General features: G+C 41.6%; 2 protein-coding genes across 5 annotated transcripts in view; one reads left to right on the top strand and one right to left on the bottom strand.

Moving 5' to 3' along the window:
- Positions 1-5,979, top strand: part of sptan1 (spectrin alpha, non-erythrocytic 1) — a 79,588-nt gene extending 73,609 nt beyond the window's left edge. For all 4 annotated transcript variants that reach the window (XM_061876859.1, XM_061876858.1, XM_061876856.1 and 1 more), the window contains 4 exons: positions 1,435-1,488; positions 1,571-1,717; positions 5,457-5,604; positions 5,682-5,979. In XM_061876859.1, coding sequence (XP_061732843.1) covers positions 1,435-1,488; positions 1,571-1,717; positions 5,457-5,604; positions 5,682-5,807 — 475 coding nt within the window. In that variant the 3' untranslated portion in view covers positions 5,808-5,979. The remainder of the gene's footprint in view (positions 1-1,434; positions 1,489-1,570; positions 1,718-5,456; positions 5,605-5,681) is intronic.
- Positions 5,980-6,549: 570 nt separating this feature from the next.
- LOC133536375 (sperm-associated antigen 16 protein) lies at positions 6,550-22,535 on the bottom strand. The gene is made up of 3 exons (XM_061876860.1): positions 21,433-22,535; positions 13,112-13,216; positions 6,550-8,773 (listed from the first exon to the last, which is right to left on the bottom strand). Exons 1-3 carry the CDS (start codon positions 22,306-22,308, stop codon positions 8,126-8,128), a joined length of 1,629 nt encoding a protein of 542 aa, XP_061732844.1. The 5' UTR covers positions 22,309-22,535; the 3' UTR covers positions 6,550-8,125.
- Positions 22,536-24,339: the final 1,804 nt, after the last annotated feature.

Raw genomic sequence — 24,339 nt, 5'->3', positions numbered from 1 at the left:
TGCAGCCACATGTTGCACCAGGCATCATGTTGCACCACATATCATGTTGCACCGCCACATATGTTGCACCACATGTAATGTTGTGCTACACATCATGGTGCGTCGCCGCATACCTTGTTGAGCCCCAAATCATGTTGTTCTACATATCATATGTAGCGTCACGTTGCACTGCATATAATGATGCACTGTGATGCATGTTGCGCCACATATTATGTTATATAGCCACATGTTGCACCACGTATCAAGCACCACCACATATGCTGTGCAGCCACATGTTGCACCACATATCATTTAGCACCGCCACATATCATGTTGCGCCTTATGTCATGTTGTACAGCCACTTGTTGTGCCACGTATCATGATGCACCACATATCATCATTCACTGCCACGTATCATGTTTCCGCCACATATGCTGTGCAGCCACATGTTGCACCACATATCATTTAGCACCGCCACATATCATGTTGCGCCTTATGTCATGTTGTACAGCCACTTGTTGCACCAGGCATCATGTTGCACCACATATCATGTTGCACCGCCACATATGTTGCACCACATGTAATGTTGTGCTACACATCATGATGCGTCGCCGCATACCTTGTTGAGCCCCAAATCATGTTGTTCTACATATCATATGTAGCGCCACGTGTCATGTTGCACTGCATATAATGATGCACTGTGACGCATGTTGCGCCACATATTATGTTATACAGCCACATGTTGCACCACGTATCATCAAGCACCACCACATATGCTGTGCAGCCACATGTTGCACCACATATCATTTAGCACCGCCCCATATCATGTTGTGCCTTATGTCATGTTGTACAGCCACGTGTTGTGCCACGTATCATGATGCACCACATATCATTTAGCACCACCACATATCATGTTGTGCCTTATGTCACGTTGTACAGCCACTTCTTGTGCCACGTATCATGATGCACCACATATCATCATTCACTGCCACGTATCATGTTTCCGCCACATATGCTGTGCAGCCACATTTTGCACCAGGCATCATGATGCACTGTGACATATCATGTTGCGCCACATATGCTGTACAGCCACATGTTGCACCACATAAGATTTAGCACTGCCACATATGCTGTGCAGCCACATGTTGTGCCACGTATCATGTTTCACCACATACCATGATTCACTGCCACGTATCATGTTTCCGCCACATATGTTGTGCAGCCACATGTTGCACCACGCATCATGTTGCACCACGTATCATGTTGCACCATGTATCATGATGCACCATGTATCATGATGCACCGCCCCATATGTTGCACCACATATCATGTTGCACAACATATCATGTTGCACTACGTATCATGTTGCACCTGCATCGACCATGTAGGAGGTTGCAGACTCCTGAGAGTTGACATTGTCAGCGTCTGTCCACAAGTTTTTGCTTCTCCTTCCAGGAACACGACAGGGGTGACAGAGGAGGCTCTGAAGGAGTTCAGCATGATGTTCAAGTACGTGTGACCTTTGCCAACATTTTGCTGTTGTATTCATGCCATTCCTGTTTGTTCATCATCTGCCTTTCTCGTCCTAAAGACATTTTGACAAAGAGAAGTCAGGCCGTCTGAACCACCAGGAGTTCAAGTCATGCTTGCGCTCGCTGGGTTACGACCTTCCAATGGTGGAAGAGGGGGAACCTGATCCTGAGTTTGAGGCCATACTGGACACCGTTGATCCAAACAGGTCTGTCATTCATTTCCACTCACCAGTCTTTCTCTAAAATATGAAACAATGTACTTTAAAGTCATGATTATTACCATCAATCTATGCAGCATTTTATTTTCATCTCCTTTGCAAGTATTACTAATACTATATATTCTGGACTAGGGTTGTACGGTATACCAGTATTACTATAGTATCGCGATACTAATGAATCATATTAGGTACTATACCACCTCTACAAAGTACCAGTCCGCCACCCTGCCCACAAGTATCATCCCTGCAGGAAGAGGAATAGCTAAAAATGCTTCACTACACACTGTAGCTCACCGGAGTCAAAATGTAAACAAACGCCATTGGTGGATCTACACCTAACATCCACTGTAATGATACCAAGTACAGACACGTATCTAGTCGTAACTACTATGATTACGTCGATATTTTTTGGCATCACAACATCTTCTTTCGTTTTTTTTTAATGTGTATTATGTTTATAAAATCGGGGAATATGTTCCTGGACACATGAGGACTCTGAATATGACCAATGTATGATCCTCTAACTACTTGGTATCAAATCGATCCCTAAATGTGTGGTATCATCCAAAACTAATGTAAAGTATCAAACAACAGAAGAATAAGTGATTATTACATTTTAACAGAAGTGTAGATAGAACATGTTAAAAGAGAAAGTAAGCAGATATTAACAGTAAATGAACAAGTAGATTAATAATTCATTTTCTACCGCTTGTCCTTAATAATGTTGACAAAACAATAGAATGGAAAATGACACAATATGTTACTGCATATGTCAGCAGACTAATTAGGAGTCTTTGTTTGTTACTAATAAAAGACAAGTTATCTAGTATGTTCACTATTTTATTTAAGGACAAACTTGCAATAAAAAACATATGTTTAATGTACCGTAGGACTTTTTGTTCAAATAAAGCCAGTAATGCAATTTCTGTGTTCCTGTTTATTTAGAAAAGTACGAAAAAGTATGGCGACAACACCATTCTGGACTAATAGTCACTACTTTTTTTCCAAGCTTTGGACCCTGCGGTTTATGCAGAGGTGCGGCTAATCGGTGGATTTTTCTTCGATAGAGGCTGAATTATGGAATGGATTTAGCAAAGAAATCAAACAATATAATAAAACGATCCACTTTAAGATACTGTTTCAACTCAATGTTTACACAATACAAGTAAGAAGAATCCTGATAAACAATAATAAACCAAAGATGAATAAAGTAAATCAATTACTTTTCTGTTTTGTTTGTTTTATGCTCTAAATCTGATAACACACATAATGAACTACTGAAAATGTTTATCGGTTAACCTCGGACAACTTTATTTTTAGGTTTATCCATGGTTCTTTAGCAGAGGATTCATTTGAGTAACAGGACAGAAACTTGTCACTTGCACTGTCTTCATGCACTGAGTTTGAGAAATGTAATTTCTGTTTACTGTGTGTCACATATGGAGAATGTAAGTTGTATGACACCTTCAACCTTGAAAGTAACAGGAGTGAGTTTTATCATAGAATTAACAAATACATTAAAACATTAATGCTAAAGCATGTTGATTAAAAACATATTACAGTGATTCAACCAAGACATTTATTTTCAAAAGGAAGTAATAACAATACAAAACTAGATGAGGCTCCAATGCTGAAGTTGAACTGAAATCCTGGAATTTTTTTAGAATTGTTGAAGTAGAGCACACAATTCCTAAACAGGCTGAATATTTTGAAGTTTGAACAGTTTAAATCAGATTGTGAAACTTTGAAGAATGTCCCATTGATTTCAATTGGAATTTCGGGAAAAGCAGGAATTTTTTTGAAAATGGTAAACATGGTCTGAATGAGTTGAAATGGTTGGTGTTTAAATTTTTAAAATCGGTCGAGAAATGTTGTAGTAACATGTTGAATTGAGAAATTGTATTACGAAATTTCGGAAAAAACGGCAATTTTTCCAGTTCAAAAAACAATTTTGTTTATTGTCCTGATTAAGAGGAACGTTTTGACGGTGGAACGGTTGAAATATGTTGAAAAATGTGGAAGGAGTAGTCGGCAGAAAAAAGGGTGGAAATAGGGCTCTGGAAAAGCAGGAATTCTGGAACTTGTTTGAACTCGGACAAATGATAGTTTAAACTTCCTGGATGGTGAAATGTGTTGAAGGTGAATTGTTTGAATCGGTTGAAAAATGTGGAAATGGTGGAAGTTTGAAAAAATGGTCAATTAATTTTGAATGGGAAAAATGTCCTGGAAAACCTGGAATTCTGGGAATGTTTGGAATTTGTAAAGGGAAAGCCCGTGATTATTGAATAGGCTGAACAATTTGAAGTTGAAACGGTTTGAATCGGGTGAAAAATGTGGAAGGTAGAGTGCGCCAAAATCAGGAGAATAAAAATAAGTATAAATAGATGAATTTTGGTGTAGAAAACCATATGTGTGATTGCTTTGTATTCTTGCCAACATTGAGACCTCAGATTTTGGGGGGCGGGGTTAAGAGGGGAGGAATATATTTACAGCTGTTGTGTGCACAGTTGTGCACTGCACTCTCTAAAAGCCATAAATGTTATTGTCACATATGCATGATTGATTGATACTTTTATTAGTACATTGCACAGTACAGTACATATTCCGTACAATTGACCACTAAATGGTAACACCCGAATAAGTTTTTCAACTTGTTTAAGTCGGGGTCCACGTTAATCAATTCATTGTACAAATATATACTATCAGCATAATACAGTCATCACACAAGTTAATCATCATAGTATATACATTGAATTATTTACATTATTTACAATCCGGGGGGTGGGATGCGGAGATTTAGTTGATATCAGTACTTCAGTCATCAACAATTGCATGAACAGAAAAATGGACATTGAAACAGTGAAGGTCTTACTTAGTAGGATATGTACAGCCAGCAGAGAACATAGTGAATTCAGATAGCATAAGAACAAGTATATACATTGGAAATACATTCGATTATTTACATTAGGTTATTTACAATCTGGGGAGATGGGATGTGAATGGAGGAGGGTATTAGTAAAGGGTTGAAGTTGCCTGGATGTGTTGTGGTGCATGTACAGTAGATGGCAGTATTGTCCTGTTCAAGAGTGTCACAACATTGCTGTTTATAGCAGACAAACTGCTTTACGGTAGACGAAAACGTGACTGCTGTTGTTGTGTGTTGTTACCGCGCTGGGAGGACATTAATGAAACTGCCTAACAATAAACCCACATAAGAAACCAAGAACTCGCCCTTGATCATTCTACAGTTGTAACGTCATTGGGCAGACACACTGTTCATATTGTGGGAAAGCTGACGTGAAAATAGGCTGTCCTCACTCAGGTCCGTATGGAGCTGGAGGGGGCGTGGCCTCCAGCTCCGCCTGAATTTTGGGAGATTTTCGGGAGAAAATTTGTCCTGGGAGGTTTTTGGGAAAGGCGCTGAATTTCGGGAGTCTCCCGGTAAATCCGGGAGGGTTGGCAAGTATGATGCTTTGGAGCATTCACACAATAATTAGTCTTGTGATTTATGTGTTGAGATTTGAACCCCCAGTTAGAGTTAAAATATGATCAGATATACAGAAAGAATAAAGAAGTGGATTTGTGGAATATTTTTCCGAGGGAGTGATGTGTTGGGGTAACAGGGCTGAGTGAAAACTAAGTAAAGTGGGAATTGTAATGACATTGTTGTCTCGGGAAAATAAGTTGAGTAGGAAAATATTTGAAAATGCTTTATGAACTGTTGCAGGGACGGTAACGTGTCTCTGCAAGAGTACATGGCCTTCATGATCAGCCGCGAGACAGAAAACGTCAAATCCAGCGAGGAGATCGAGAGCGCGTTCCGAGCTTTAAGTACGGAGAACAAGCCGTACGTGACTAAAGAAGAGCTTTATCAGGTCAGTTGAGTGCTGCTTGTGCACCTTCTTCACTGTCACAACTGCTTCTTCACCTTCTTCCTCTGCTGCTCCTACAGAACCTGACCAAGGAACAAGCAGATTACTGCCTCTCGCACATGAAGCCCTACCTTGACAATAAGGGCCGGGAGCTGCCGTCAGCATTTGATTTTGTGGAATTCACTCGTTCACTCTTCGTTAACTAACCCTTCCTTTGCCCAAGTCCGCAACACAGCCCTCACATTGGAAGCGTGCATGACGACACTGACTAGCACTACTTAGCTCTGTACTTAATGTGTCCGTGCTTGTCATAATAATTATTTAATAGCATCACATAACTTAACTGCAGTGTGCTTCAATAAATGTTGCCTACAACTACTTGGAAGTTGTACTTTTCATTTTCAATCCATATTCCAGTATTTTTTCAACTGTTTTTAGTCGATTCTACAGTGCTGGCAAGAAGAGCATTATCGACAGCTCAATATTGTTCCTGTGGAATGTGCTCCTGGAGTACTTCTATACAGGGGAACAAGGAACAGCATATACAGTCGCAGTCAAAAGTTTACATACCCTTGTAAAGAACCACATAACTTTACTCCAAAAGGTTTTTTGTTTGACCATGGGATGTCAGATGAAATTAAAATTGAACTGTTTGGCCACAATACCCAGCAATATGTTTGAAGGAGAAAAGGTGAGGCCTGTATTCCCAGGAACACCAAACCTACCGTCAAGTATGGTGGTGATAGTATTATATGTCAATGCGAATCAGGCTTGTAGGCATTAAATAGTCTGTTTTTTCCTGACCTGACGTATATTCTGCTCTACCCTAGTATTGAGCACTGTATAACAGATAAACCTAAGAAACCTTGACTATACATATACATACATATATATATACATACATATATATACATACATACATGTATGTACAGTGTACATATATATATATATATATATATATATACATATATACATACATACATGTATGTATATATACATACATATATTCTTTATATAACTATATATATCCATCCATCCATCCGTTTTTTACTGCTCATTCCCTTTGGATTGCGGAGGTACCTATCTCAGCTACAATCGGGCGGAAGGCGGGTTACAACCTGGACAAGTCGCCAACTCATCACAGGGTCAACACAGATAGACAGACAACATTCACACTCACATTCACACAGTAGGACCAATTTAGTGTTGCCAATCAACTTATCCCCAGGTGCATGTCTTTGGAAGTGGGAGGAAGCCGGAGTACCCGGAGGGAACCCACGCATTCACGGCGAGAACGTGCAAACTCCACACAGAAAGATCCCGAGCTCGGGATTGAACCCAGGACTACTCAAAACCTTCGTATTGTGAGGCAGACGCACTAACCCCTCTTCCACCATGCTGCCCAACTATAATATATATATATATATATATATATATATATATATCCATTTTCTACCACTTGTCCCTTTCAGGGTCGCGGGGGGTGCTAGAGCCTATTTCAGCTGCATTCAGGCAGAAGGTGGGGTAGGGTACACCCTGGACAAGTCGCCACCTCATCGCAGGGCCAACACAGAAAGACAGACAACATTCACACAGATTATTATAAATATTAAACTCATCCATACTACTAAAACATGTTACATGGTTCATATTTCATGTATTTTTTTGGTATCGCTAACATCACATTCAGATAAGTGTGTTTTGCTCTTAAATGGGTTATAGTTGTATCGCACTTTTCTACTATCAAGGTACTCAGAGCACTTTGACACTATTTCCACATTCACCCATTCACACATACATTCACACACTGATGGCGGGAGCTGCAATGCAAGGCGCAAACCAGTACCCATCAGGAGCAAGGGTGAAGCGTCTTGCTCAGGACACAACAAGGTTGGTAGAAGATGGGGATTGAACCAGGAACCCTCAGGTTGCTGGCACAGCCACTCTCCCAACTGCCCCAAACCATCTTCTTTTTCCCAAAAGTGATAAAGTTGTGGAAGAATTGTTTGTCTTGCTCTCCTCTAGTAGTGTGCAAGGTTGTTTCTGTGCAGTATTTCCCCAGCGATGGCCATGTGGGGACATACCTGATGTTATATGGAGAGGCCTAGGTGGGAAACACACGGCCCCCTTTGTCATATCCATTCATCCATTTTCTACCGCTTATTCCCTTTTGGGGTCGCGGGGGGCGCTGGCGCCTATCTCAGCTACAATCAAGCGGAAGGCAGGGTACACCCTGGACAAATCGCCCCCCTTATCGCAGGGCCAACACAGATAGACAGACAACATTCACACTCACATTCACACACTAGGGCCAATTTAGTGTTGCCAATCAACCTATCCCCAGGTGCATGTCTTTGGAAGTGGGAGGAAGCCGGAGTACCCGGAGGGAACCCACGCATTCACGGGGATAACATGCAAACTCCACACAGAGAGATCCCGAGCCTGGATTTGAACCCAGGACTGCAGGACCTTCGTATTGTGAGGCAGACGCACTAACCCCTCTGCCACCGTGAAGCCCCCTTTGTCATATGTAGATGTTAATGAGACCATCACTCCCTGCTGACATGACAGTCTCCCCCTTGTGGTCAAAGGTGATAGTGTTGACGCTGCCCCTGTGTCCTGACAAGTTGCTGACTGTGCAAGAATCCACGTCCACCAGCCGGACCAAACCGTCACTGCTCGCCACCGCCAACATCTTCCCCGACGGACTCAAAGCCACCTGGTTGGCGCTCGGCGGCCCGGCGTCTATAGTGTGCACGGGCGACGTGTGTCTCCTGATGTCCCACACGTTGACTGTCCCACGCGTGTCGCAGGACGCCACCACTTCCCCGGCCAGGCCGAAGATGGCGTGGTTGCAGGGATGCTGGTGTCCGAGGAAGGAGGCGGCGCACACTCCCAGCCTGATGTCCCACAGGCCCAACGTCCTGTCCGCCGAGGACGTGAGGACAGAGTTGGACGCGCGCAGGCAGCAGACGCTGTTGACGGAGGCGCTGTGGCGGCGCAGGGTGAGGCGGCAACTCTGGCTGTTCAGGTCCCACAGCTTGGCGGTTTTGTCGGAGGAGCAGGAGGCCAGGAGGTGACCGCACGAGTGGAAGGAGCAGCCCCAGGTGGGATTGCTGTGACCTGACAGCGTCAACACGCAACGGCCGCAGGAGAAGTCCCACAGTCTCACCTGCAGAGAGATAAAAAGTTACATGAATAGAAAAAAAAAAAAATCCAATAAAATGACATATTCCTAAAACAGGAGTCTTCAACATTTTCCAGGCCAGGGACCCGCAAACTGAAGTAGAGCTGAAGCAAACACCCTACTTATACTTTCTTAAGAGGCCTGGGCAATTATTTTGTTTATTTAAGGACATTTAAATGTGTCACAAAATGGCATGGGGATTATTAAAAAAAATACTCTAAAAAGTCTAATCAATCAAAAAATGTCACAATCCCTCAGCAGTACTTCCTGTTGAAGATCACTGTCCTACAATGTTATGAATACATAAAGCATCCAGCTTGACAAATATAATAAATGATAAATGGGTTGTACTTGTATAGCGCTTTTCTACCTTCAAGGTACTCAAAGCGCTTTGACACTACTTCCACATTTACCCATTCACACACACACATTCACACACACTGATGGAGGGAGCTGCCATGCAAGGCGCCAACCAGCACCCATCAGGAGCAAGGGTGAAGTGTCTTGCTCAGGACACAACGGACGTGACGAGGTTGGTACTAGGTGGGATTTGAACCAGGGACCCTCGGGTTGCGCACGGTCACTCTCCCACTGCGCCACGCCGTCCCTATCAACACATTATATTAAGGTGTCAAACTCAAATACAGAGTGGGCCAAAATTTAAAACTGAACGAAGCAGCGGGCCGAGGTTGAACAAATTAATCCTTTAATAGGGACCCAAACAAGATTTGCATAGAATATTGACCAAGCAAGGCTTATATAACTTTATAGTGACATGCAAAATCGAGTTTTAAATAATAATAATTAAAAAATATCAATGGCATATCAAATAAAATACAAATACAAATTGACTGTCTCTTTTCGGCGGCGGGTTTGAGTTGAGGCGGGGTTTGGTGGTAGCGGGGGTGTGTATATTGTAGCGTCCCGGAAGAGTTAGTGATGCAAAAGGTTCTGGGTATTTGTTTGGTTGTTTTTATGTTGTGTTACGGTGCGGCTGTTCTCCCAAAATGTGTTTGTCATTCTTGTTTGCTCTGGGTTCACTGTGTGGCGTATATTTATAACAGTCTTAAAGTTGTTTAGACGGCCACCCTCAGTGTGACCTGTATGGCTGCTGACCAAGTATGCCTTGCATACACTTGTCTGTGTATATGAGCCGCATATATCATGTGAGTGGGCCAGCACGCTGTTTGTGTGGAGGAAAAGCGGACGTGGCGACATGTAGAGAACGCCAAAGGCAGTGCTTTTACGGCCCGCCCCCAATATTATTGTCCAGGTGGAAATCGGGAGAAATTCGGGAGGGTTGACGAGTAGAAAAGAATAGAATAGAATGAATTTTATTGTCATTATATTTGCATATAACGAGATTAAAGAGTATGAGTATTAGCGGTGAATGCGGTGTTACAGCGGCGGGTCAGCTCTAATGTTAATTTGATATTGCCTCAAGGGCCAAATGAAATTACACGGCGGGCCAGGCCAGTTTGACACCCATGCATTAGATAGAAAAAATATGTTATTCATTGTACATATCAGACAAACAACTTCTTTATTAGAATGATACATGCAGACTTTAGGGACAACCAGTATGTTATATATTTCATGAAGACCTTGATGTAATGTTTCTTGCATACGCAGTGAGAACAGATGCGGCTTCAGAAACATATTTAAGGGGGGCATCAATTTTTTTCAGGGGGAAGGGCTGCCAAAAATGTATTCCCGCCGCGGTAGCTCACACGTTTGTTAAAGCTTTAATGCTGGGTTTTTTTGTCTGTCCACAACTAATTACTACATGTAAGACAAACACTTTATATTGTGGTTATCATGAGGATATGGTGTAAGGTCCTGGGTTCGATCCCTGAGCTCGGAGTCTTTCTGTGTGGAGTTTGCATGTTCTCCCCGTGAATGCGTGGGTTCCCTCCAGCTACTCCGGCTTCCCCCCACTTCCAAAGACATGCACCTGGGGATAGGTTGATTGGCAACACTAAATTGGCCCTAGTGTGTGAATGTGAGTGTGAATGTTGTCTGTCTGTGTTGGCCCTGCGATGATGTGGCGACTTGACCAGGGTGTACACCGCTTTCCGCCCAAATGCAGCTGAGATAGGCTCCAAGCACCCCCTGTGACCCCGAGAGGGACAAGCAGTAGAAAATGGATGGATAAGGAAATGTGTTGAAAAAATGTTAGGCCTTTATCGTGTCTGAAAAATGAAAGAATTGTCCATATCTATGCTGTTATAGATCCAATGTTCCATCCATCCATCCATTTCCTACTGCTTAGTCCCTCCGGGGGTGCTGGAGCCTATCTCAGCTAAAATCAGACGGAAAGCGGTGTACACCCTGGACAAGTCGCCACCTCATCACAGGGCCAACACAGATAGACAGACAACATTCACACTCACATTCACACACTAGGACCAATTTAGTGTTGCCAATCAACCTATCCCCAGGTGCATGTCTTTGGAGGTGGGAGGAAGCCGGAGTACCCGGAGGGAACCCACGGAGTCACGGGGAGATCCCGAGCGCAGGATCGAACCCAGGACCTTCTTATTGTGAGGCAAATGCACTAACCCCGTGCTGCCTCGTGCTAAAATCTCTTTCTTCTTTAGAAGCTATATTCAATATTAACTGTTGTTTGTTCATGCACATAATACATATTAATAAAGTGATTGGATGTATTCATTGAATCAATGTATTCTTGGTTGCCAAAAAGTGATGCAAAGTAATATTTATATATCGACACATCTCATCTGTGCATAAATTACATGAATAGATGTACAGATGACATGTGTCAATATCAAAATATTGTTTTGAATCACCAAACTATTGATTTCAGCTTTTTAAAGGTAAACAGTACAGTATATGTAACTCTCTTGAATAAATACATCCAAACACTTTAATATTTTTTATGTGCATTAACAATGATCATTTATTGTTGCATGTGGACTCATAACAAGAAAGAGGTTTTAGCACATAGACATCGGAACAATAACAGTCCTTTACGATTTATTGATTGATTGATCCTTTTATTAGTAGATTGCACAGTTCAGTACATATTCCGTACAATTGACCACTAAATGGTAACACCGTGTGGAAACGGAGCCGATGAGCCGACAGCGGGATAGGACAGACGGTGGTCCCACCCAAGATGGCGGCCAGGGGGCGGGGCATGCGGTGGAGAGGAGAGGCGGGGCGCACTCGGAGCGACGCTGCAGCCAGCCGAGTCAGGTGCGTAAGTGACACACCTGCTCTCAATCTTTACATCTTCTGCTGCAGTATAAAAGGGGAGAAGGAGGAACAATCGCGGCAGAAGTAGGCGAGGAAACCACGGCGAACGAAGACAACGCACACGATGAAAGAGACCCAGATCAAGATGAGCCCCCGCGGCAGACGCAGACACCGGCCACCGAAAGGTGTGCCGCGACGAGCAGGAAAAGCCGGCGTGTTAGAAATTGGCACGACCGACTGGCAAGACGACATGTTTATTGAAAGAATAAACCAGAGTCAAACCTGTTACGATGCGTCCTGTATCGAGTGTCACTGCAACCCACCCGAGGACTGTTAAAGACCCGTGTCACACACCCGAAGAAGTTTTTCAACTTGTTTAAGTCGGGGTCAACGTTAATCAATTCATGGTGATCTCAATATTACTATAGAAATGGCCAACTCTGGTCACTTGATTCATTTCAAACACGCATCGTTACGATAACCATAACTCTTAAGTGTTCATAGTTAGTAATCAGTTGTGGACAGAAGAAGACTGAAAGTGATACACGTTTTGGCGACGCGGCTTCGGGAATCAATTTTTGACAGGAAATCAGTTTTTGGCACAACATCGATCTCAGCAGATAATAGATTTGACTTATGGAGTTGTGTCCATGTCTGATGGCATCGTAGCAGTAAAGAGGAAATGTGTCCTGTTACTTTCCCAGGTGTACACATATTAAAGAAACACATTTTGGTTTTGGCGGTGACCTCCTTATCTCGTGAGGAAAAGTTCATAACTAAGCCACACCCCTCTTTCAATGTACGCCGTTATAGAGCTGTGATTTGATATATTCCGAATTTGACCCACCCATTGACGAGATGAAAATAAATGATTGGATTTCGTTTTTGTCAACTTCTTTGTCTCGTAATTATATTTTTACTAACATGTCAGTTACTTGTTTTATCATCTTAGTCAACATGTCTTTGTTTTGATTACTGATCATCTGATTTGTACCTGTTTTAAAGTAAAAAAATAAATAAAATGATAAAATGGATGGATGAAAAAGTAATTTTAGCAAAATAAAAGATGATCAAATGAAAGGCAATGAAAGAAGACAAACTCACTGTGGTGTCACCGCTGGTGGTTGCCAGTTTACCTCCTCCTGGGTGGAAGCTGCAGCCTGACAGCCAATCAGAGTGTCCCTCACCTGTCAGCACCAATTGGCCCACCTGGTGACACATCGTAAAACATGACTGATGATGACTGATGAAGACTACTTGGGGCATTTCATTAGCTTAGAGGATAAATAAATAAAGTCCCGCACCGTCCCCTTAGACTTGAGCTGTCTGTGAGCAAGAACTAATGCCTGTTATGACGAGAAGTGGAATTTCTTCGAGAAAGACTGAACAGTCCAGTTGTGATGCATTCAATAACCTGAGAAAATTGTATCAGTGTTACTTCCAAGGATGTACAGACTCTTCTGTCGGCGGTGTGGTAATATGAACCACTTCTTTCAATGTTGGTTTTCGGCCTTGCCGCTTACGTGCAGTGATTTCTCCAGATTCTCTGAACCTTTTGATGCTATTACGGACCGTAGATGGTGAAATCCCTAAATTCCTTGCAATAGCTGGTTGAGAAATTTTGTTCTTAAACTGTTCGACAATTTCCTCACTCATTTGTTCACAAAGTGGTGACCTTCACCCCATTCTTGTTTGTGAATGACTGAGCATTTCATGGAAGCTGCTTATATACCCAATCATGGCACCCACCTGTTCCCAATTTGACTGTTTACCTGTGGGACTTTCCAAATAAGTGTTTGATGAGCACTCCTCAACTTCCACAGTCTTTTTTGCCACTTGTGCCAGCTTTTTTTGAAACATGTTGCAGGCATCAAATTCCAAATGAGTTAATACTTGCACAAAATAACATTTTCCAGTTCGAATATAAGTATATTGTCTTTGCAGTCTATTCAATTGAATATAGGTTGAAAAGGATTTGCAAATCATTGTATTCTGTTTTATTTACACACTGTGTGTGGTTTTGGGTTTTGTAAGTAAAAGTTTTGTGTGCACATAATTTTGTCTGTGCATCCCTGGACATAACAATTAGGGCATTACAAGAAAAATCAGTGTAAAATGTAAAGATGTGAATAAAAATATTTTTATAAAAAGTGTGCTAATTGCCAAGATGGTGGAATCAATCGAATAAGACTTGAGGCTACAATGTCCGTGATTGTCTTTCATTTATTGCAGATCCTAGAAGAATGAAGTGCTCAGGTTCCCAAAGTGAATACGCACATTCCTATAGGTCACAGGTGCCAAACACCTGGAAATGATATGTATCAGTAAAGTACTTAATATTTTCTCAATAATTGTAATGGATTTTTTTCATTTTGACAGAAAAAATATATATGTACCGCTTGGAATTGCATACTTTTTCAACTTTAATAGTATCCATTATTGCAACAATCATTACAGTATACTATAATACTTTCCAGACATGTTTTTGTCTAAATAAAAATAAATGAAAATACTTAACTTTACATCAAACTACCCATCAAATTAATAAAAATTACAATACATTTTACGTTATTTACAGCGTATTACTGTGAATTGAAAGAAACTACTGCTGTTTTTTACATTAAAATTCTGGTTACTGAGCTGCCAGTTTTTGCTGTAAAATCTACGGTTGTTGCTTTTCACGAGGTATTACTGTAAGTGGAAGGAAAGTACATATGTTTTTACGGTAGAAAAACTGGCAGCAAAGTTGCCAGAATAAAAAAGGAACTTGTAGTGTTTTTACATTAACAATATCATGTTGTTAAAAAAACTAAAAAAACACACCATATTTTACAGTAAAAATTGTTTCAATTTAAAGTTTTTTACTGTAAAATCGACAATCTATATCATTACTAATGGCGGCATAGCTCGGTTGGTAGAGTGGCCGTGCCAGCAACTTGAGGGTTGCAGGTTCGATTCCCGCTTGTGCCATCCTAGTTACTGCCGTTGTGTCCTTGGGCAAGACACTTTACCCACCTGCTCCCAGTGCCACCCACACTGGTTTAAATGTAACTTAGATATTGGGTGTCACTATGTAAAGCGCTTTGAGTCACTTGAGAAAAGCGCTATATAAATATAATTCACTTCACTTCACTAATGAAAACCAGTGGCAAATTCATACATTCTTTGCTGTTACAAGCAGCCCTCTGATGGCTGCCATAACTGCCATGTGGCCCTCAATAAGTTTGACATCCATCTTATAAATGAATACAAAATAAAAAAAACTACTATGGAAACTAAAAACAAAGTAGGAATATAAATAGTCATGCATCAGGAGCTTTCACACCATGCCAGAAATGACACATCGTGGTGAGGACATTCCTTACATGGCAAATATCCCTGCACTCACCCACAACTTTCTAATTAAAACATTTATTGAAAGGATACCTTTATTATTATTTAGTGTGAAATGTGTTTGAAAATAATTATTTCTCATCATATTTAATGAAAAAATATTTTTTAAATGAAACTTTTTTATTATGTATTTTATATGTACTGTAGTGGAACTTGATACTAGACAGTGTTTATAGGCAAAACACATATATTGTAAAAATGTTAAAAAGCACATTGATATGCATTACATGTACTCTGATAGGTGTTATTATACATGTTAAGCATTATGTGTTATGCATCATGATAAGCATGTGTGGTGTGCATTATGTCAGTGGTTATATCACTTTTTTCAGCAAGTATATCAGAAAACCCTTGGCTCTCTAAGTTCCACCATAATGACCAACATTAAAATGCAGTAGCCTAGTAGTAGTAGTATGCCTGAGTATTAGTGTTAGATATTTTATTCTATTTAATATGATCAAAATCAAGCGTAAGATTACTAATTCAGTGTTAATATTGGAGTGGTCCCCGGGGACCCTCTGTAGTGGAAAAGTTTCGTCCCGAGGTCAAACAGGTTAAGAAGCACTGCTATATACAATGAATGACCTTGCAGATGTAAATAAGCCTTGGACTTCAATCTGGCACATTACCATTTTATATGTTCATTAATATAGTGTTTTTCAACCACTGTGCCGTGGCACACTAGTGTGCCGTGAGATACAGTCTGGTGTGCCGTGGGAGATTGTCTAATTTCCATATCAGTAGGTAGCAGCCGGTAGCTAATTGCTTTGTAGATGTCGGAACACGGTATGTCGTGATCCCAATGTGCAGGCGACAGTGGGAGGCAGTATGCAGATGAAAAAGTAACGCTAAAACCAAAAATAAACAAAAGTTGAGTGCCCCTAAGAAAAGGCATTGAAGCTTAAGAAAAGAAACTAGAAACTGAACTGACTACAAAGTAAACAAAAACAGAATGCTGGACGACAGCAAAGACTTACAGTGAGTGGAGCAATGAGGGCGTCCACAATGTACATGACATGACAATGACAATCAACAATGTCCCCTCAAAGAAAAAGAAAAACAACTCAAATATTCTTGATTGCTAAAACAAAGTAGATGCGGGAAATATCGCTGAAAGAAAGGCATGAAACTGCTACAGGAAAACACCAAAAAAAGAGAAAAAGCCACCAAAATAGGAGTGCAAACAAGAACTAAAACACGTCACACAGGAAAACAGCAAAAAACTCCAAATAAGTCAGGGCGCGATATGACAGGTGGTGACGGTACACCTACTTTGAGACAAAAGCTATTTTGATGCATGTTTGCTTATGGTTTAAAACAGGGTCTGACGTTATTTTGCGGCCCCCACCTTAATATGAAAGTTTAATGTTGGTGCGGCCGGCGAGTTTTATATGAATGGCGCTTGACAGCGTTGTGTGCGGAGCTGAAGGTATCTACCAATCACAGTGTGGTATGTGGCTCTCGAGGATCAAACGTTGATGTCACTTACATGATGCAAGCAGAGAAACGTTTTGCCGCTTTTCCACTAGACCCGCACGCACTCTTCCTGCCTCCCTCGCTCGCCCGCGTGTTCGCTCTCGAGCGCTGTTTTTTCTCTCTATCGCTCCCTCCCCCGGCGCCGGAGAGACGAGCTGTCCGGAAGCTTCCGAAACACTCCGCCGAAGGACCGAGCGAAAATAAAAAACTGTGGTGCACCGACAGAGACGCTGGGCGAATCGGACGTGTAACACGTTAGTCGTGATGTTAGCCCGTTCAGGGCTAATTGTGCTACCGTAACTGTAAACTCCAGGGTAATTTTTTTTTTTTATTGCAATCTTGAAGAATTTGTCTGAATTTGCATGAACTATCTGTTCAAAATTGTTTGAAATGTCACATGGTAAATGTTTAAATATTAACTGTCAGTTTACTGTACTGTGCCAACTGTACTACTATATGAGTACGTATTTTCTATTGTTTCATTGAAAATAAAACATCAAAGTCGATTTGGCTGTCATCTGTTTTAATTATGAGACACAATTTTGTCAAAATCATGATTTTTTTTTTCATGCTTGAAATAAGAAATTATGACTTTAAAAAAGTAGTTTTATACTTGTGAGTGTTAATAACACCGCTTTGCAACACTTGATATTCTAGTTTAAAGCATGTTTTACTCAATATAGGTCATAACATCTCAGCAACAAGCTGTAATATCTTACTGAGATCATTTAGGGACTAAAACCCTTAAAACAAGTAAAAGACTAACATAAAATATGCTTAGTGAGAAGAATTATCTTATCAGACAGAAAATAAGCAAATATCACCCTTATTTAAGATATTTTATCTTACTTACGTTTCAGTTTTGCAGTACAGACAGAGACGATTTTTGTTATTTGGGTTCAAAATGGCTCTTTAAACGTTCTGGGTGGCCTACCCCTGCGTTAGTGGAAAAGCGACAAATGAGTGAAAGGGACAGAAACGTTGCCATGGAGATGAGGTTTTTCTTACATGCCAGGCTGCAGTCGCACCGCGACACCTGTCCGTCAGTAATAACGGTCCCCAATAACCTGGACCAATTCAAACTGTTATTTTTTTATTTATTATTGTTTAATTTGCATTGCCTCACATTACTTAATTCTCATTTTGTTCATTTATATTTTGATTGTATTTTGCGTTGAAAATAAAAATGAAGACATTTGAAAATACTTTTTTTTTTAAAAACATTTTCCTGCGGCCCAGCCTCACCCAGACTCTGCATCCAGTGGCCCCCAGGTAAATTGAGTTTGAGACCCCTTGTTTGAAGTAACATCCAACAATTGCGACAACGACCTTTTACTGTCAACTGAGTTTTGTTTTTTAATGATTTCTGCTGGTGGTGTGACTCCGGATTTTTTTAAATGCAAAAAATGCGCCTCGGTTCAAAAATCAAAAAAGGTTGAAAAACATTGCATTAATGTACTATAACAAATGGCAGTCCTCTCTCAGGAGTTGTGATATACGTCTATAAACAAGCTTATTGGTGTGTTTAGTGGGACAGGTGAAAATTAAGTTGGAGAAAATGCGGTAATTTATGAATTATGTGAAGTGAATTATATTTATATAGCGCTTTCCTCTAGTGACTCAAAGCGCTTTACATAGTCAAACCCAATATCTAAGTTACATTTTAAGCAGTGTGGGTGTCACTGGGAGCAGGTGGGTAAAGTGTCTTGCCCAAGGACACAACGGCAGTGACTAGGATGGCTGGAGCAGGGATTGTTCAAATGAGTTGGGAAATTGTGTTAGATGTAAATATAAACGGAATACAATGATTTGCAAATCATCTTTCTACAAAGATAACATATTTGATGTTCAAATTGATAAAAATTTTTTTTGCAAATAATCATTAACTTTAGAATTTCATGCCAGCAACACGTGACAAAGAAGTTGGGAAACGTGGCAATAAATACTGATAAAGTTGAGGAATGCTCATCAAACACTTATTTGGAACATCCCACAGGTGTGCAAGCTAATTGGGAACAGATGGGTGCCATGATTGGGTATAAAAACAGCTTCCCAAATAATGCTCAGTCTTTCACAAGAAAGGATGGGGCGAGGTACACCCCTTTGTCTACAACTGTGAGCAAATAGTCAAACAGTTTAAGAACAACATTTCTCAAAGTGGAATTGCAAGAAATTTAGGGATTTCAACATCTACGGTCCATAATATCATCAAAAGGTTCAGAGAATCTGGAGAAATCACTCCACGTAAGCGGCATGGCGGGAAACCAACATTGGATGACCGTGACCTTCGATCCCTCAGACGGCACTGTATCAAAAACCGACATCAATCTCTAAAGGATATCACCACATGGGCTCAGGAACATTTCAGAAAACCACTGTCACTAAATACAGTTGGTCGCTACATCTGTAAGTACAAGTTAAAGCTCTACTATGCAAAGCAAAGGCCATTTATCAACAACATCTATGGGCCCGAGATAATCTAGGATGGACTGATGCAAAGTGGAAAAGTGTTCTGTGGTCTGACGAGTCCACATTTTGGAAATATTCGACATCGTGTCATCCGGACCAAAGGAGAAGCGAACCATCCAGACTGTTATCGACGCAATGTTCAAAAGCCAGCATCTGTGACGGTATGGGGGTGCATTAGTGCCCAAGGCATTGGGTATCCTAAACATCTGTGAAGGCATTATTAATGCTGAAAGGTAAATACAGCTTTTGGAACAACATATGCTGCCATCTAAGCGCCGTCTTTTTCATGGACGCCCCTGTTTATTTTAGCAAGACAATGCCAAGCCACTTTCAGCACGTGTTACAACAGCGTGGCTTCGTAAAAAAAGAGTGCGGGTACTTTCCTGGCCTGCCTGCAGTCCAGACCTGTCTCTCATTGAAAATGTGTGGCGCATTATGAAGCGTAAAATACGACAGCAGAGACCCCGGACTGTTGAACGACTGAAGCTCTACATAAAACAAGAATGGGAAATAATTCCACTTTCAAAGCTTCAACAATTAGTTTCCTCAGTTCCTAAATGTTTATTGAGTGTTGTTAAAAGAAAAGGTGTTTGAACAAAGTGGTGAACATCCCCTTTCCCAACTACTTTGGCACGTGTTGCAGCCATGAAATTCTAAGTTAATTATTATTTGCAAAAAAAAAAATAAAGTTGATGAGGTTGAACATCAAATATCTTGTCTTTGTAGTACATTCAATTGAATATGGGTTGAAAATGATTTGCAAATCATTGTATTCTGTTTATATTTACATCTAACACAATTTCCCAACTCATATGGAAACAGGGTTTGAATCTGGAACCCTCAAGTTGCTGGCACGGCCGCTCTACCAACCAAGCTATACCGCCCTATGAATTAATTAAAGGCCTACTGAAACCCACTACTACCGACCACGCAGTCTGATAGTTTATATATCAATGATGAAATATTAACATTGCATCACATGCCAATACAGCCGGTTTAGTTTACTAAATTACAATTTAAAATTTCCCGTGGCGTTTCTTGTTGAAAACACGTGTTGATGGCGCGTGTTTGTGACGTCTCGGGTTGGAGGGGACATATTAGCCCTGCACCAATTACGGCTAAAAGTCGTCTCTTTTCATCGCATAATTACACAGTAATTTGGACAGCTGTTTTGCTGAATCTTTTGCAATTTGTTCAATTAATAATAGAGACTATAAAGAATAATGCTGTTGGTGGAAAGTGGTGTATTGCAGCTGCCTTTAGCACCGAAACACAGCCGGTGTTTGTTTATTGTGAAGGTGAAGCTTTAACACAGAGCGGTCAAGCGAACATGTTTCTCTACGTCAACCAGCAAGTTTTTGGATGGGAAAATTGTGATATTAAGTCGGCTCTTACCGGAGACTTCAGTGGAATATGCGACCTCATCCTGCAGCTCAAAAAGGCAGCTGTGATCTTGGCTCCTCTGCTTCTCTCAGAGACACTGGCGTTCACCGCAGCCATTCGACTTTCATGTATGACTTTACAATCTCACTAAAATACTATTAAAACAATGAGCAGATAAGGGATCTTCCAGAATCATTCTAGTAAATGTAAATGTGTCTAATTACATCTGAAACGCTCACACTGCCGCCGCCCGGAGTCGTCGCCTTTTCTTTTTTTTTTAGAAACATTCCTCATCCACGAATCTTTCATCCTTGCTCAAATTAATGGGGAAATTGTTGCTTTCTGTGTCTGAATAGCTCTTGCTGCTGGAAGCTCACATTATAAACAATGTGAGGATGTGAGGAGCCCTACAACCCGTGACGTCACACCCACGTCGTCTGCTACGTCCGGTGAGGTCAAGTTTTTTTTATTAGCGACTAAAAGTTGCGAACTTTATCGTAGATGTTCTCTACTAAATCCTTTCAGCCAAAATATGGCAATATCGCGAAATGATCACGTATGACACATAGAATGGACCTGCTATCCCTGTTCAAATAAGCAAATCTCATTTCAGTAGGCCTTTAATGTTTCTGTCCAGCAAGGTGGCAAATGCGTCATGTACCGGTACCGGTCCACGGACCGGTGTTTGGGGACCACCGGTTTACCTTTTCTGTGCTGGTGGGCAGCGCCCACAGTTTCCAGCTGCAGTCATCCCCAGCAGAGGCCAGGTAGTTCCTGTGAGGATGCAGACTGATGCAGCTGATAGGAAGAAGGTGAGCTTTGATGGAACAGAACAGGTTGAAGTTTGAAATTGTTTTGTCTTCTTTGGGTTGACGTTGCTCATGCGTGAGTGGAAGGTTCTGGCAGACAGGAGCCTCAGGGAGGCTCTGGCGTGTGATGCTGCTCCGCCAAAGGTCGCTGGTCTTTTCCGACTTGGTTCTGTCCAGACTAGTTGGCTCTGAGGCGTTCAGAACTCGCTGGCTCTCCAGGCTGAGCAGCATCTTCTGCCTCATGGTGGCTTGGTACTTGTCGTCCAGACGCCTCAGCGCCGGCTCGTAGGACTCCAAACGCTTCTTCAGCCGCTTGATGTCCTCCAGCAGACGCTTTTTGTCGTCCACGAAGCGGCGGCGGTGCAGAAGGTGCAGGTCCCGGTCCCGCTGCACCCTCACCAGCTTGTCCCCCGCGGACAGCACTTCTTGTTTCAAGGCGTCGGTCTCACCGAGGACCTTGTCCAGTTCGGAGCGGAGCAGCCGCTGGTGCGTGGCGGCGTCGGGCAGGACGAGGACGCCCGGCGCCGCAGGTGCGCTGATTAAGGGACCCGTCAGGACTTTGTGAGCGAAGCCGTACCATTCCGCCTCGAACGAGTCCAGAGTCCGACTCATGCCGAGTCTCCGCAGGAAGTTCCTGAGAAAGTCGTCCACTGTCTCTGGAATGTTGTCGGACGGTTCTTGTCTGAACGCTTCGGCAGAAGAGAAGACGGAAGACACCCTCGCCTCCTCTTTAAAGTCCTCATCTTCCCTCTCGTTCACTTGTGTTGACATGTTGTCCTCCGGCGGCGTCGTGTTTTACTGGTTGCTATAGTAACCGCGCACAGTCACGTACATGTCGTTTACATTCACGGTACGTACAATATGTATTAATAAGTAAAGGGAATAAGCAGTAGAAAATGGATGGAAGTATTATATACACGCGCGAACATTGTTGTGGTCGCATCGGAACACTCTTTACGCTCATTTTCTAATCACCTGTCTCAATTTGTTGACGAAATAGAGCTTTGTTTGCGGACGTCACCGTGCAATGCATTGTGGGTACACGCGCCGGTGTCACACGAAATTATGTAGCCCTCCTTGTTCCTTGTTCAATACTTAATGTTGGGATATATTAAGTTGGGTTATATCAAGTTGGGATATAATTAGGATAATGAAGGGTGAAGTGATTAGGGAATGTTAATATATGCATGGAATAGGCCGTGCAACTAATCGACAAAAGCAAACTATAACCTGCTACCCAAGAATGTACAAAAATTGTTCTCCACAAAAGGGAAACATAACCTTAGAGCAGGGGTGTAAAACTCAAATACAGAGTGGGACAAAATCTAAAACTGAACAAAGCCGCGGGCCGAGGTTGAACAAATTAATCTTTTAATAGGGACCCAAACAAGTTTTTCATTGAATATTGAACAAGCAAGGCTTACATAACTTTATACTGACATGCAAAATTGATTTTAAAATAATAATAAAATAATTAAAAACTATCAAAGGCATATAAAATCAAATTTAAATAAAAATTGAATGCCTCGTTTGTATTTGCAGCCTTCTGAGGTAAATATTAACATTAACTTTTTCCAGAGGCTAATACATTTGAAAATAAAATAATGAATAAATCAACCATTCAGGCCTTTTTACTGCTCAGTTAATGTCAGGGGTCAGCTGGGTGGGGTTAGGGGGGCGGGGTTTGTTGGTAGCGGGGAGGGGGTGTATATTGTAGCGGTGCGGAAGAGTTAGTGCTGCAAGGGGTTCTGGGTATTTGTTCTGTTGTGTTTATGTTGGGTTACGCTGCGGATGTTCTCCCGAAATGTGTTGGTCATTCTTGTTTGGTGTGGGTTCACAGTGTGGCGCACATTTGTAACAGTTTTAAAGTTAAAGGGCGGGGTTTGTTGGTAGCCGGGAGGGGGGTGTATATTGTAGAGGTCCAGAAGAGTTAGTGCTCCAAGGTGTTCTGGATATTTGTTCTGTTGTGTTTATGTTGTGTTACGGTGCGGATGTTCTCCCGAAATGTGTTGGTCATTATTGTTTGGTGTGAGTTCACAGTGTGGCGCATATTTGTAAAAGTGTTAAAGTTGTTTATATGGCCACCCTCAGTGTGACCTGTATGCTGTTGATCAAGTATGCTTTGTATTTACTTACATGTGTGTAGAAGCCACATATATTACGTGACTGGGCCGGCTCGCTGTTTGTGAGGAAAAACAGACTTGGCAGGTTGTAGTGGACACCAAAGGCAGTGCCTTTAAGGCACACCCCCAATATTGTTGTCCGGGTGGAATTCGGGAGAATGGTTGCACCGGGAGATTTTCGGGAGGGGCACTGAAATTCGAGAGTCTCCCGGGAAATCGGTGAATGCGGTGTTACAGCGGCACCGCTGTATAACACCGGCGGGCCAGCTCTAATGTTAATTTGATATTGCCTCAAGGGCCAAATGAAATTACACGGCGATCCAAATTTGGCCCGCTGGCTAGAGTTTGACACCTATGCCATAGAGGATTGGGACTTTTATAAGTATATTGCACAGTACAGTACATATTCCGTACAATTGACCACTAAATGGTAACACCTGAATAAGTTTTTCCACTGGTTTAAGTCGGGGTACAAGTTCATTAATTCATGGTAGAATGGTAAGTTCTAGATCAGGGGTCTCAAACATATACATATATATATATATATATATATATATATATATATATATATATATATATATATATATATATATTACATTGAAACATAGTTCCTCATTGGTTTCCTGATTTTCAGTTCTTAGTAAAAACATTCAATATTGTCTTCATTGGTTGAATTTAT

Source organism: Nerophis ophidion, linkage group LG17, assembly GCF_033978795.1.
Source record: "Nerophis ophidion isolate RoL-2023_Sa linkage group LG17, RoL_Noph_v1.0, whole genome shotgun sequence".
Classification (NCBI taxonomy): domain Eukaryota; kingdom Metazoa; phylum Chordata; class Actinopteri; order Syngnathiformes; family Syngnathidae; genus Nerophis; species Nerophis ophidion.
The sequence above is the reverse complement of the archived record's forward strand: the minus strand, read 5'-3'. Positions and strand labels throughout refer to the sequence as shown.